The 13,870-nt window shown below is 44.9% G+C and overlaps 2 protein-coding genes across 4 annotated transcripts in view; one reads left to right on the forward strand and one right to left on the reverse strand.

Annotated features, from left to right (window-relative positions):
* PITRM1 (pitrilysin metallopeptidase 1) overlaps positions 1-2,738 on the forward strand; it is a 50,598-nt gene extending 47,860 nt beyond the window's left edge. Inside the window, exon 27 of the mRNA XM_084859228.1 lies at positions 1,596-2,738. Within this exon, the coding sequence (XP_084715354.1) occupies positions 1,596-1,689 (94 nt within the window). The 3' untranslated portion in view covers positions 1,690-2,738. The remainder of the gene's footprint in view (positions 1-1,595) is intronic.
* The window catches only part of PFKP (phosphofructokinase, platelet), an 80,685-nt gene continuing 69,525 nt past the window's right edge, over positions 2,711-13,870 (reverse strand). For all 3 annotated transcript variants that reach the window (XM_084859230.1, XM_084859229.1, XM_084859231.1), the window contains 5 exons: positions 12,761-12,822; positions 10,675-10,786; positions 9,463-9,562; positions 4,332-4,437; positions 2,711-3,275 (listed from right to left, as the gene is read on the reverse strand). In XM_084859230.1, coding sequence (XP_084715356.1) covers positions 3,137-3,275; positions 4,332-4,437; positions 9,463-9,562; positions 10,675-10,786; positions 12,761-12,822 — 519 coding nt within the window. In that variant the 3' untranslated portion in view covers positions 2,711-3,136. The remainder of the gene's footprint in view (positions 3,276-4,331; positions 4,438-9,462; positions 9,563-10,674; positions 10,787-12,760; positions 12,823-13,870) is intronic.

Consider the following 13,870-nt stretch of genomic DNA (forward strand, 5'->3'; position numbering starts at 1 on the left):
CCCCAGTAAAGCAGCTTGCAAGCCAGACCCTTCTGTTCTCCACCATTCTGCTGCACGTTGCCTGGGGAAGATCCAGCCCTCCGGCATTAAGTGAGGAAGCTCCAGAGGCTTCAGTGACCATGCTGGTGTCTGGGGATGTCTCAGCACAGCCAGTAGTTCTTGTCCACTGGGGAGGGAAAATCTGAAAGCTGTGCTGCATTTTGAGGGGTGGACATTTTCCGGTCTTCCCCTTTCTGTCCGTTCTGTCTGCCTTATTTCGATGTCCTTTCCTTAGTCCTACTCCCTCCTCTTGTGGTATTTCTAGCAGTGAGGGATGCCACATGTGTCCTTTTCCCCCTTTTTTTTTTAATATGGCAGGATGAGATTTATAGTAGCAATCTTTAGAGAGCTGAAGGGCCTCTATGCAGGGAATATGTGCTGGGCATACTAAGATTCTGCAAAAACGAAAAATAAAGTTGGATCCAGACTTGGTTATACTGAGATACATTGAAATCAATGAGACTAAAGTTACGCAGGACTAACAAGTGGGATTTCATACTCTTAAGTATGGCCCAGTGTGGATCCTAGCCCATTCATTCCTGAATCTATCCAGAGGAGATTGCTTAGTACGGTTCCTGCATTAGTCACTGTTTTGCATCTTTCCAAGAAGCCTCCACTGGGGGGCAGGAACACGGTAATTCTATCAGTGTGCCTGCATTGGATGTGATTGGATTGTCCAGTCACTTGCAATACAGGATCGCCTGCTCTCTGAGAAGGTTGTCTATTGCATTTCTCTGTGCGGCACTGCTTTGGATGTGGCTCGTGTAAAAGGGATGGGCTTCTGGCTGTGAATTGTTCTTAATTTTACACCCTCCGAAATTGAAGTATCTTGGAGAATGAGTGTCAAGCACACTTTAATCAGCTATCCGGTTTGGTAAGCGCTGGTACCGAGGACCCATTTTCAACATCACGTTTGCCTGTCGGGTTTTGGGAATGGAAAAATCCTAATAGTCCCTAAACTGGCAGTGGGGAACCTCGGGCCTGCTAGCTGTCTCACCAAGCCATCCCTTCTTCTTGGCCCCACCCCTCTGCTCCACCCCTCTGGCTCCCTGTTGTTTTCCATGCTATTTCATCCATCTTCCGTAAGTGCTCAAGACCGCTTCCTCATGTTCCCCACCACTCCTCCATCGCTGTTCTTTTCAGTGCTAGTCAATCAACATTCAGCGGGTACGGTCAGCAGTGTGGGGGCAAAAGTGAAGCCGAGCGCACCTGATGGTTGGCAAGAGCGCCGAACGGAATGGTGAGGGAGGAGCAACGGGGGAACACCAAGAAGCTGGCCGCACATGGCATTTGAGGATGATTGGCTAGATGCCCGTACTTGCCCATCAGTAAAGGGGAGGTGGCGAAAGGAGTGGAGTGACCGGGGCACCAGTATACTAGTTGGTATGGTAAATCTACGTTCAGCCTTTCTGTGTGCATGCACAAATGGGCGCATATTAAGCACACACCCCACCCCAACAGGTTAGATTAACACACAATTCCAAATTAACGGCAAGGGCAAGACGCCGCTTTTACTGACCGAACTGCACTAACAGTGGCTGGTTTGTTCCTTTCAGGTACCTTGCCGCTGGGAAGAGCACAAGAGGACTGGCTATTCTTGGGCCAGATAACCCAGACACTGCCAAAGACCCTTCATGGGTTATACGATAATGCCTGCTGTTGGCTTGGCTTAGATGAAATCAAACACACCAATTCATGTGGCAAATACCAAAAAACTTTGAAACCTCCTCCAGTATAAAAGTACTGTTGGGACAAGAAGCCATTTGCACAGCATCATCTGAAAGAGCTAACCTGCAGGAGTGTTTTTATTAAGAAAGATTTCACCCTGTGTCTTTCTTTCACAAAGCCCCTAGTGTGTGTTTTTTTCCAAGATGAAGTTCCAGGTTGTGGCTGTATGAAGCTGTGACGAAGCCCTATTGGAGCCATAGTTAGTTCTGACTAACTGGTCATAATTTTAGCTAGAACATGCCTAATACTTTAGAGGTATCAAATAATATTTTGTAGAAGTGCAGAATTAAGCTTTCAGGTGGTTTACCTTAAATCATGTCCTTTTAATAAAATATGTTTTTGAAGGTAGCTATGTGATTAACCGACATTCATCTGTACTCGAATACTTTGTGTCTCAACTTTGTGCCATTAAATATTTCAAGCTCTGATGAGTAGCTTGTCTTGAGCCTTCAGTTTCACATAAGGTGACACTCTAAAGGCAAAACAGAAGTATCAAAGTCTGTGCCTGCCTGTACCATATGTTCTTGTTTGGTGAGGGGAGGTTTAGACACTGCTTTCTTCCCAAGTGTTGCTGCTAGACATAAAATGCATTGAGGGAGGCACACAGCAATGTTTGGGATTTAAATACATGGTTGTACCTACCATTTATGCCACTCACATAGGTACTTTTAAGCAGGAGGATGCAGTTTGATAATCACAAATGGTCTGGTTTTCACCTCGAAGCTGTTAGTTACCATGTGGCTTCTGTATTCAACTTCCTTTGTAAGGACTCTAAGTAAGGGGAGAGATCACTGTTTTCAGAACAAATGTTCCTTCGAGATATGGCTGCTTGTTCACCTTGATGATGTAATATTTAATGTTTCAAAAGCACCTGCAGAGAGGGGTGGTGGGATGGGATGAGGCTGTTCCAGGCATGGGGCTGTATAAAACAAATCACTCCAGATGCTATTTGTAATATAGTATTTTATTCCAGCTGGAGCCTATATAATTTTCCTTTTAGCATGACACAAAACTAAGCCTCTGTAATATGGTTTTGAGTGTAAACACTATCCGGTAAAAAGTGCAAGAGATGAATAACATCACACTGAGTGCATAGAACCGGTTTTGGACAGGTTATTGGTAAGGAACACATTAGTAACTGGGTTGGCTTTAAGTTAGGCGCTAGGGTTTTTGTGTGGTGTATTAAGAACCCTAAGACGATACTACACAGAGAACTTCTGTGATGGCTGCTTGCTTTTTCCACATAAAGTGCTGGTACAATAACTTAGATGTTACAAAAAGAAGCTGTAACAAGTATTCTAAAGCATTGTTGACACACAATGGACAGCTATGACAAACTTTAACAGTATGACATCTTGGGATCATCACCTCAGGCTTCTTCTGGATTTGGTCTGTGCACATGCTCTAACTGGCCTGAATCTGAAACATCGTAACTGGTCTTGTATTTGGCCAGAATTTTCATCAGGGGACGTAGCTTTAGCCACCATTGTTGCTTGGGAATTCGGTGCCTGTTAGCCAAGAGAAAAAAATGGCATCAAACATTCATATTTAAGCTTATAGGAGGCTTGATCCACAGCAATAATACAGGTGAGGGCGCTACTCAACTTGAAACAAAGAAACAGTAACAGTGATAACCATTTGCATGGTCCAACTGTGCCCGGGGGGGGGGGGGGGGGCAGGGTCTGTTTTCACTCTGTTCCTACAAGTAGCTCATTTATACCGATAATTCCAACAATATGCTGCCAATTGACTTGCACTCAACCCACAAGCTGCCTAGTCCCACAGGCAATGTGAGAGACCTCACTGCTTCCTTTCTGTGCAGAAATAGTGACTTCCAAATTCTGGTGTTCAGGCAAGCTGCTTAACACAAAGTCATCAGGTCAAGTCAAAACACTAGTCCAGCTGCTTTAGTGTGACTGGCCAAAGCTCTGAGGAAGAGGGCTTTCCAGGCACTGCTACCCAAGACTTCAGGGACCAAACTAGAGAAGTTATACATGCAACGTATATGCTCTTCCACTTATCAACTCTGTTAACCCCACCTCCACCACCCTGGCTTCTCTGGGATCTGAACTCAGCAGTTCTTTCAACTGAAAAGAGAATTGTACCTTTAGACCAAGAGTGTTTGCTAGACATACATGGATTTCTTGCATGCAAATATATCTCCGTTAATTTAACTAGAAGAATTGGATGTGGCAGAATCACTCACGCCAAGATCCTCTGAATAGAGGATCACACCGAACACCCCCAAAATTTGTTCTAGAAGCGCTTTACAAGAACTGGCATTAGTAACAAATCTGTACACTGAAGGCTTAAAAAGATGGGTGTGTCATTTGTCCTTGGAATGGTGGCTGTGGGTAAGCTGCAAGAGGCTATAATCCCAACAGTTTGTGTGGGTGCTTCAAATCTAAAACTGAACCGCTGTAATACAAAGGGTTTACAGCATTGTTCTCAGCGATATCAATAAATGCCACACTACTCAGGCAGTGTGGAATTCTGGTCTTTTTTTTCCAGACTCAATGGTAATATGATGACATCAGTATTTCTTTTAACTTTTTTTTACGTACTCAAAGTCTGTTTCGTCCTTCAGTTCAGCCACAGGCTGGAAAATAAGGTTCCTCCGGCGCATTCCCAAAAGACAGACTGAGTCCTCAGTGTTGGCAAATACCCTTCCTTTAAAAACAAAACACATTTTCTGGTTTTAGCTATACAAAGAGCAGCATTGCTTAGCTATATGGATCAACAGGGGAATACTGGATGCGAAAAGAAAATGAGGTGTTAAAAAGAATTCCTCACAGGGTTGAATCTGGTTTGGTTACTGGAATGTTATTACGATTAGGAACAGCATAATGTGAATTAGCGATGAACGGCATTAGCACACAATTGTCATCTTAGTCGTGAGAAGAGGTGAGGTTGTGACCACTCTTCAAGCAGCCCACCCTGGACCCTACAACTATCACTCAATCACACATACTCCCTTTTGGGGAAGACCCTCAAGAGAGTTGTGGCAGGGCAATTACGGGCATTCTTGGCCCATTCCAATCAGGCCTGGTTTTGAGGGAGAATCAGCCCTGGTTGCTCCTGTAGTGGGAGAGGGATGGGGGAGTGCAACCCTGTTGATGTTGCTGTATCTCTCAGTAACTTTTGATGCCATTAACCATGGTATTCTAGACGGACTTCGTGAGACACATATCAGAAGCGCCATTCTTTGCAGGGTCGGTCTCAAAGAGTAGTTTGGGGAGAGTAATGATCGGCCCCCTGGCTGTGGGTGCTGCAGGGCAATATTTTATCCCCAATGCATCTTTATGAAGCCGTTGAAAGTGGTCATTAAGGGATTTGCAGCAAGGTGCCTTGGGTACACTGATGACATCCAGCTCTATTTCTCTGTGATGTCGGAATCAGGAGGCTGCGCAAGCCTTGGACCGGTACCTGGATACAGTGGTGGACTGAATGAGGGCCAATAAACTGAGTTTGAATCCTGGCAAGATGGAGGCTCTCTGGGTTAGTGGCTCCCATGTTGGGGAACTGGACAAGTTGCCTGTTCTGGGTAGATTTACATTCCCCCTGAAGGAGCAGGTATGTGGTCAGGGTGGGGCGGGGGGTTGCTCACTGATCCAGCACTTTCACTGGAGGCACAGGTTTCTTTGATGGCTAGGAGTGCCTTTTAACAGCTCTGATGGGTAAGATAGCTGGGCAGATAGCTTGACCACTGTGGTCCATGCGCTGGAAATATCAAAATTGGATCACTGCAATGTGCTTTACTTGGGGCTGCTCTTAAGGTTGTTGGTCTAGAATCTGCAGTTGGTTGGAGCAGAATATCGCAGGTAATGGGAGCCACTGATCGCCAGCGCATTACACTAATGGAACTGCATTATGCTGCCAAACCAGATTTAAGGATTTGGTACTTTTCTACAAAGCCCTAAACAACTCGGGAACAGAATACAGAAGGGGTCACCTGATCCCCTACTGGTCTGCACTCATTGGGGAACACCTTCCTGATGGTACCCAAGATTTGCGGGGGGGAGGTCAGTCCATGACAGCTTGGAGTAGGGCCTTTCGTACCGTAACTCCCATTCTCTGGAGCTCCCTACCATTACAAATTAAGCAGGCGCCAACCTTTACAACAGGCATTCCCAGGAAAGTAATCTTGTCCTCTATATGAAGACTTGTTTTTGTACATCGCTTAGAAATTTCTTTAATGCGAGTCGTAAATATGGTTAAATAAATAAATGAGAGATAATGGGGTCACTGATAATGGACGTTTGTCCAAAGATAGTTTTCTTTTCCTTTTAGTAGAAAATTTTCAGTACTACAGTAAGAACTGTACATCAAAGCCAATAAAATGGCAAAAGAATAAAACGCATTACCTTCATCTGTGATCCATGCAGCCACCAAGAAAAAATGAGAAAGGAAGAATACTTGTAACTACAATACTGTGAATTCCTATATATTTATAAACTATAGTCACGAACTTATAGGTTTGAGTAGTGGGTGGGTGGGGGAGGCTGGTGGAGGTAGAATTCTAACATCATATATTTTAGTACCATTAAAGAAGATAGAGTATCAGCTACCAAGTCCAAATCACTGCAAGCTATGGAAATTTGTCTTAAGCATTCTTTTATTAAATTTGCGGCTTCATTCCATGCACGTTTCCTTAGAAATAAATCCCACTAGAATTTGGTGGACCTGCTTCCCAAGGTTGTTTGCCTAGACTGGCAAACTTGGGTACAATCCTGTCGGGATGCCTGCCAACCTCTGAACTTGGAGGCTGATGATGGGCATCCTATGCAGAGTGGGAGGGGCGCAGAAGCCATCTTCGCCTCCATGTTCCTCCCCCTCTGCATTTTGGCTAGACAGGCTTTTTCACCCATCTAGCAGGGGCTCTGTGGAGCGGGAGGGAAGGAGGCTGGGGGATTCTTTGTAAGCTGACCTCCCCAGTCCCCTCTCCTCCCCCAGAGTCGTCCCCTTTCCCTCTTCTCCAAAGTCACTTCTGTAACTTCAGAGAGGCAGCTGACATGATTCCTTCCACGCCAGCTGCAAGGGGGAGGGGTGCTTGGACTCCCGGGTCCGAGGTTGGAGTGCTGTCTCCAACCTTGGACCCAGGAATCTGAACAGACACTGTCTAGGGGCCATAGGACTGCTCTTTGTTTTCTTGAGATAGTCAGACGTCAGCTAATTGAAAGTGCCCCTCGGCAACTAAGATGCTTTTATTTAGATCTGTTGGAATTATTTGAGTGTGTTTGAGATACACAGTTGTAAGGCCCAAGGGGTAGCCACATTACCAGTAGTTTTAGAGACGCTTAGAGATCCATAATGCTTTCTGCTTTGGTTCATTATTAGTGCAATTCCCTTGCTAGTGGGCCTCTTGGCTGGTAAGATGAGTCAAAGGTCAATATGGCCGCCTCAGCATATTCCATGCTAGCGAGCTCTGAACCGTTTATCTTATCAGGGCCTAGGATGCGCCTGAGAAGTGAGGCTCTGTTTATGCTAAGCTACAGGTGTCTGTGCTAGGAAAGTTCTGATTATTTTCCTTCTGAACAAGCACTGTTAGCCTATGCTGGGAAAGTTGCAGATGAACGCTAATTAATGCTTGCTGCTGTCATGCTGCCTCGCTGCTAACATGTATGGTATAAAACCCATTGTACCCCTTGGCTCTGGGTTCAGAGAAGCTGTCTGATCCAACCACTGGGTACACCTGTGCACTGTAAGTACCCAATAAAGTCTCCTTGTAAGCAAACCTGGATCTGGAGTATCACTTTCACGGCACCTCCAAACCTTAGCAGCCAACGGCCGTGGCATACAACAGTTAATATACAAACAGTGAGGTGACATGGATGAATGCTTTAGTAAACAAGGAACTGTTGATGAAGTACTCTGGATCATCCGCCTCAAGTATTCTTGATAGTGTAAACTTGTATATACACACACACACACACACACTTGGAAGTCCCACTGATTCTGTAGAACAAGGGAGCTAGGAGGTGGCTTAAATGGTTAAGAAATTAAAATAAGTAACTGCAGCTACTAAATATTTTACATATACATTTTTATTTTAAATTTCTATCCCTGTCTTTCTGCTCCCAAAATGAGCATGCAAGGTAGCTTAAAAAGTTTACTGACAACTAAGAACAACCTTAAAAACAGTTCAGATCTATTAAAGAAATTAAAAAGTGAATAAAAAAATGTAGCAAGTAGAATTAGTTACCCACCTCCCCCCACACTCTGTCCCAAAGGCACATCAAAACAAAACCTGCTTCAAAAGACCAACAGTGAGTCAGCACTACAGCTCTCAAATGGAAGAGCACTTTACAGATGAGGTGCAATTACTGAAAAAGCTCTGCTCCTAGCAGTTGCCAACTTCACTTCTGGCCAGAAAAGCATCCATAGCAGGGCACTCTCCTAACATCTTAATATTTCATACAGGAGGTAAAAATGTACTCTCAAATACCTTAGACCCAGATCACCACCTTGAATTTAGCCCACAAATGAATGGGCAAGCAATGGAGTAGTTTTAACACTGATGTAATACAGTCAGAGTGACTAGCACCATATAACAAATTGTTTCCCCAATACCATCACAGGGTTGAAGGTTTCCCCTTTAATAACCAAAGTTAAGTCTAATGGATCCCTATCCCCATTGATGAAAATACTCTGTAGCCATAATTCTCATAATGAAGCAAAATTCTATATTGTTTTCTGCAATGTATAATATCCCCGTGATGAAAAATACTGTGGTTGCAAGCCTTGGATCTGGCTAATCAAGGACCCCTCTTCTGTGGCCTGTTCTGTGTGTGTGTGGGGGGGGGGGGGCAGACAAGTCCACATCTTCCATGTGTGGCCAGTAGTGGGCTGACCTGGACTGCTATCCAGACATGCTGCAGGTCAGGACGAGCCGCAGGGGCCAATCAGCGGTAGTAGCTGGTGCCTCTGGGGGCAGAGATTGAAGCAGACCAGGGACAGAACTTGTCCTCTCTGGTCTGTTTCCGCAGTGGCCTTTAAGGCCCAGCCCAGCTCAGGGGCTGGCATACCTGCCACACACCAGGTTGCAGGATGGGTCCACATTACTGGTTTGTACTGTGGTGGGCCCAAGACCGTTGCCGCCCACAACAAAGTTATCCCAGCAGGTGGGGACTGTGGGACTGGATCCTTGTCCTATGCTTCACCAAACTCTTTTGAGTTGTAACCAAGAAAGTCATGGTCATTTATAACACACTTCAGCCTATGTGTTGCTGTTATTACACCGTGACCCCACTCCACGCTGCAGGTGCAAGCATTTAAAGTCTGGCGGTGGGAGTGGGGAGATGACAACATTCACAGATCCCTGGCTTCAAATACTGCCAGCAAGCTAATGAAAAAGAGGCAGGACAACCATGCCTTTCCCTACCTGATGTCCCCTAGATGCCTTGGATGACAACTCCCAGCATTCCTGATTGGCTGTGCTGGCTGAAGCTGATGGGAGTTGAAGTCAAAAACACTTAGAGGGCAACTAGGATAAGGAAGGCTGGTCTTATTAAGCTTTCTTTCATAGATGCAATGAGATACGAGAGAAAAACACATTTGGGTTAACCCAGATGAGCTATGCACATTCAATTTACTATATTTATCGATCTTCACAAGCTTGCCAATATCCTACGGATGCTAGCAGCTGATGCAGTGAACTAGTTAATGCAGTGAAAAATGCCGTTAACGTTTCCTCACCTCTTCGGTAGCATTCTTTCAGTTTCTTGGAGATCCACAGAACAGCTTTTGCTGAAATTTTTGTGCCAAAGTTTCTGTCAAATGGAGAAGGGGCACCACCCTGTGAAATTCAACACTTAGTTTAACACTGAGTGGAAGTTTCAGCTTTTTTGGACATGCATCTCTTATTATAAGTTATAGAACATGCACAGGATTTACTGTTTCACATTTAGGCACAAACTGAGTCAAGTGCAAATAGATGTGCACAACAGTTAGTGATCCAGAATGTAAATATGCATCCAGACAGTTCAATGGAGGCTCAGATGAGCACTACAACGAGCATCATGAGCAAATGGCCACTTCTTCACAATTCCCTTCCGTTGTATCAGCTTCCAAAACAGTCATAATTCTCATTCATCTGAAAGTATTCTCCTGATAGGTCATCATTAGTCCCTTTTTGCAGAAAACTCAGGAAAGGGTTCAGGCAACCCCAGCACTTTGAACAGATTTGAGTCAGACTTGCTGACACACAAAACTGCAAACCATGACATGTTTAGCCTTGAGAAGAGAAGACTGAGGGGAGATATGATAGCACTCTTCAAATACTTGAAAGGTTGTCACAGAGAAGAAGGCCAGGATCTCTTCTCCATCATCCCAGAGTTCAGGACACGGAATAAAGGGCTCAAGTTACAGGAAGCCAGATTCTGGCTGCACATCAGGAAAAACTTCCTGACAGTTACAGCAATACGACAATGGGACCAATTGCCTAGGGAGGTGGTGGGCTCTCCCACACTGGAGGCATTCAAGACGAGGCTAGACAGCCACCTGTCACGGATGCTTTGACTTGGATTCCTGCACTGAACAGGGTCTTATAAGGCCCCCTTCCAACCCTTATATTCTATGATTCTATGACCTTAATTCAATGGCATTTGATTCCAATGCTAGTATCCTCATGCCTAGTTATCTTAATTAGCATTAAGACTATTTAAACTATATCTAAGACTAATTCAGTGGCAAAAGTTAACCAGACATTTAGATCTTACCTAGCCATAAGAATTGCTGAAATAGCTTCAGGGGGTGGATGCAGGAACTGAGCAAAGGAAACCACGTGTGCTGTAGCCACTCTCATGGGTGGTTCCAAGCCAACTTCTACACTCACACTACCATTATTGGGTGAGAAGAACTGTTTTGAGCCTCTTCCTCCAACCTGGAGAATTTCTAACTTCTGCTTACCTGCTGCATGTGACCCAGAACATTCTTTCTGCAGTCAAAGACTCCTTTCCCTTCTTCAGAGTACAGCTGGTAAATGAAGTCAGTTGTGTAATTCTCGCTACTGTTTTCATTCCTGCATAGCACAAGAATAAACATGTTTTATTTATTTATTTGGTACATTTATACCCTGCTTGTCTTCCATTATGGCAGTCAGGCAGAATGCTGGGGAGTGGGGGGTCCTGGGGAGGTCTCCCATCCAGACACTGAATAGATTTAGACCTGCTTAGCTTTAAAAAAAGCAATAGAAGAAACTTCATGTTCATACGATAGTCTTTCAGATGAATAACTCTGATAAAGTTGCCTGATGGGAATTATCAACAGAACATCCTAGAGCTTATTTCCTTCAGAACACGAGTAAGACTTTTTGCATGAAAAAAATATGGTGCAGCTGGAATGTGGGGAAGGAGATGTGGGACAATATATGGGCATAAGAAACTGCCTTATGCTCAGGCATGATGTCAACACCTGAGATCCTTAGGCAGCTGCCAAGGGTCCACAGATGCCAACAGTTGTGCTACATTGGGGCCATCTATGTGCCCATTCATCCCAGCTCAGTTTTTACTTTCCATAGCAGGTGGCTGCAAGCCACCCCCTATTTTAAAATTTCCTGCAATGCCCCAGAGCTAAATCTAAAATGTGGCAAATCTAAAATGGCGGGTCCCTCACCACTGCCTGTTGCATACTGCAACATTGCACATAATCACCAATAAGCCTGCTGGAGGGGGGTGGGGGGAGGATGTGCAGACGTTGGTGGGGGCAGTCGACAGCACTTTTCCAGGAGGCCATTTGAACCTGGAGTCAGCTTTGCCTGTACCAGAGGTAGCAGCCTTTTTGGGCTGTGGGCACATTTGGCAATTTGAGAAAATGTCCTGGGCACCACCACAAAATGGGTCTGGCAAAGGACAAGTAACCTGCCCCAAAGACTGGCATAAAAGGCAGAGGTGGGGTCTGAACCGCAATACACTACAAAATTCCTTTGAACCTACAGTTGTCAGCACCAACACTTATTTCACAGCAATCCCAGCTACTGGTAAGAACGTATGTTAATTAAAAATATACAAGTGAGTGGGGTAGGGGATCTTGAAGGGCACCAAGAAAAGTGCCTGGGGTGCACTGGTGCCTGTGAACACCACACTGCCTGTCCCTGGCCTACACCAAGTCTATCTAGCCTAGTATTGTCTCCTCTGCCTGGCCGGTGTCTCCAGTGCCTCATGCAGAGGCCTCTGCTAGCCCTGTTACTTGAGACCTTTAACAGTGAATGTCAGGGACTGAATCTGTGTTCTGTCACTGAACTATGGTGCTTCCCAGGGAAGGTGTGTTCTCTTCCTCCTGCAAACGTATTTGCCATTGTAGTGGGACCCATTCCATAAGACTATTGTGATCTTGAGGAGGGCACAGTGGTGTTTGACAATGGTTCCCCGATGCTCAAATCTCCTTGCTTGAGTCTTCCCTTTCATTCATCCTCCATGTTTGCCCTTTCTTCTGATCTCTAATGGGAGAGTTTAGGGAGGATGTTCTGGGCAGAAAAGCCAGGTAGACTAATCAGAGATCCTGATTATGTATGTAACCTTGAGGGTATGTATATACTAGATAGTTTGTCAAGTCACAGGTATAGATGATGATTAGTCAAGTCACGTAGGCATGAGTTAGCAAAATGCATTAGAATCTATGGTAGAAATACTGTATAAAAAGCCCCAGAGAGCCCATAACTGGGAGCCTGTCCGTGGCAAGGATCGCCCCATGCGCCATGGCTGACCAGCTCAGGAGCATGCCTGTTGCCGTGTTGGTAACAGACAACACAGTAACTGGTAAACTGAAGGGGCAAAAGTTACTGTCCGCCCTTTTCTCCTTTCCCTTGGTGTCATCCTACCTCTCCCTCTGAGCAAAATATGGGAAAAAGGACCAAAGCCTAGTGAGTTTATTGCCTTGTCCAAAGAACCTCTGCCTCTGGCAGAACAGCCATTTCTCCTCCTGCCTTCCAAAAGCACAAATTCAACTGCAATTTCACTTGATTCAATATTGTAATTCCAGTGACCTGTCAACGTACCTCAGCACCAAACCACGCTGAATGCTTGTTTTCATCTTTTCAGTCAGATGCTCCACGTTGGCCTATGAAAAATATAATATTTTTCAGAGTGGTTCAAGCACTGTAGGTTTGCCTATTCCTACCCTTTGCCTTGAAAACATCCAAACTTTGTGTTTTAATATGTTGTAGACCACCTTGGAAGGGGTACACCTGAAAGGTGGCCTATAAAGGAAGGAAGAAATTCTGCAATGTGGGGCTAATCACCCTGGCCTCATTTACAGTGCCGTCGTAATGATTACCGAGATACATATGAGAACTGCTTTGGACACCTGACATATGCTGTAGAATAACTATTAGAAATATTATTTGGGTAAAGTTAAGACCTGGATAGCCAAATCAAACTCCAAGAGCACGTTCCAGGTTTTTGTTAGTATTTGGGCAAAAGCCTAACCAATGGGTCCTCTTTTTGTCATTTTGACACTTGACATAAGGGGGGGAAAGATAAAAATGGCCCTGAAAATGTTCATTGTGTGTGTGGGTATGAAAGAGAGAGAAATCTTTATCTGTGGATCACACCAAAGATTCCTGCTGCTAATAGAGAAGTTGGCAGCAGGGACCAAAGGTGGGCCTTCAATTATCTGGTCTCTTGAAAATGCTTGCCCCTGCCAGATTTAGGGCTCTTGAGGGGCTTGAAGCACCAACTACAGACTCAGCACATGACATATAAGACCATTCTCTTGAACTTCTAGGCTCCTGCTACAAAGGAAGGGGGGGCTTGGGGGAAGGGGTCTGCAAATTGCTCACAAGCCATATTATCCATCTCGGAGATAGGATGGATTAAAGTCATTCATCTCTACTTTTACCTAAAGGCCATCTCCCACCCACCCTGCCTAGTTCAGTTTTTGAAATAGTGGCATGACTTATTTTGCAAGCATTATACAATGGGGTGGTATGGATTGTTGGGAGCTTAAACACTCCATCTTGTGGAAATTAGGGGGAAATGCTTTGGCCGGACGGTAAAAAGCTAAGCATGCCTTGAAGCTTTAGGGTTTATAAATCTGGATAAACTCACAACTAGATGACTGTGATGCAGTCTATGTGGGGCTGCCCTGGTTCAGAAGTTGCAGCTAG

The sequence above is a fragment of the Heloderma suspectum genome, chromosome 5, assembly GCF_057233095.1.
Source record: "Heloderma suspectum isolate Gila_16-S chromosome 5, 16-S_ref, whole genome shotgun sequence".
NCBI classification, from domain to species: domain Eukaryota; kingdom Metazoa; phylum Chordata; class Lepidosauria; order Squamata; family Helodermatidae; genus Heloderma; species Heloderma suspectum.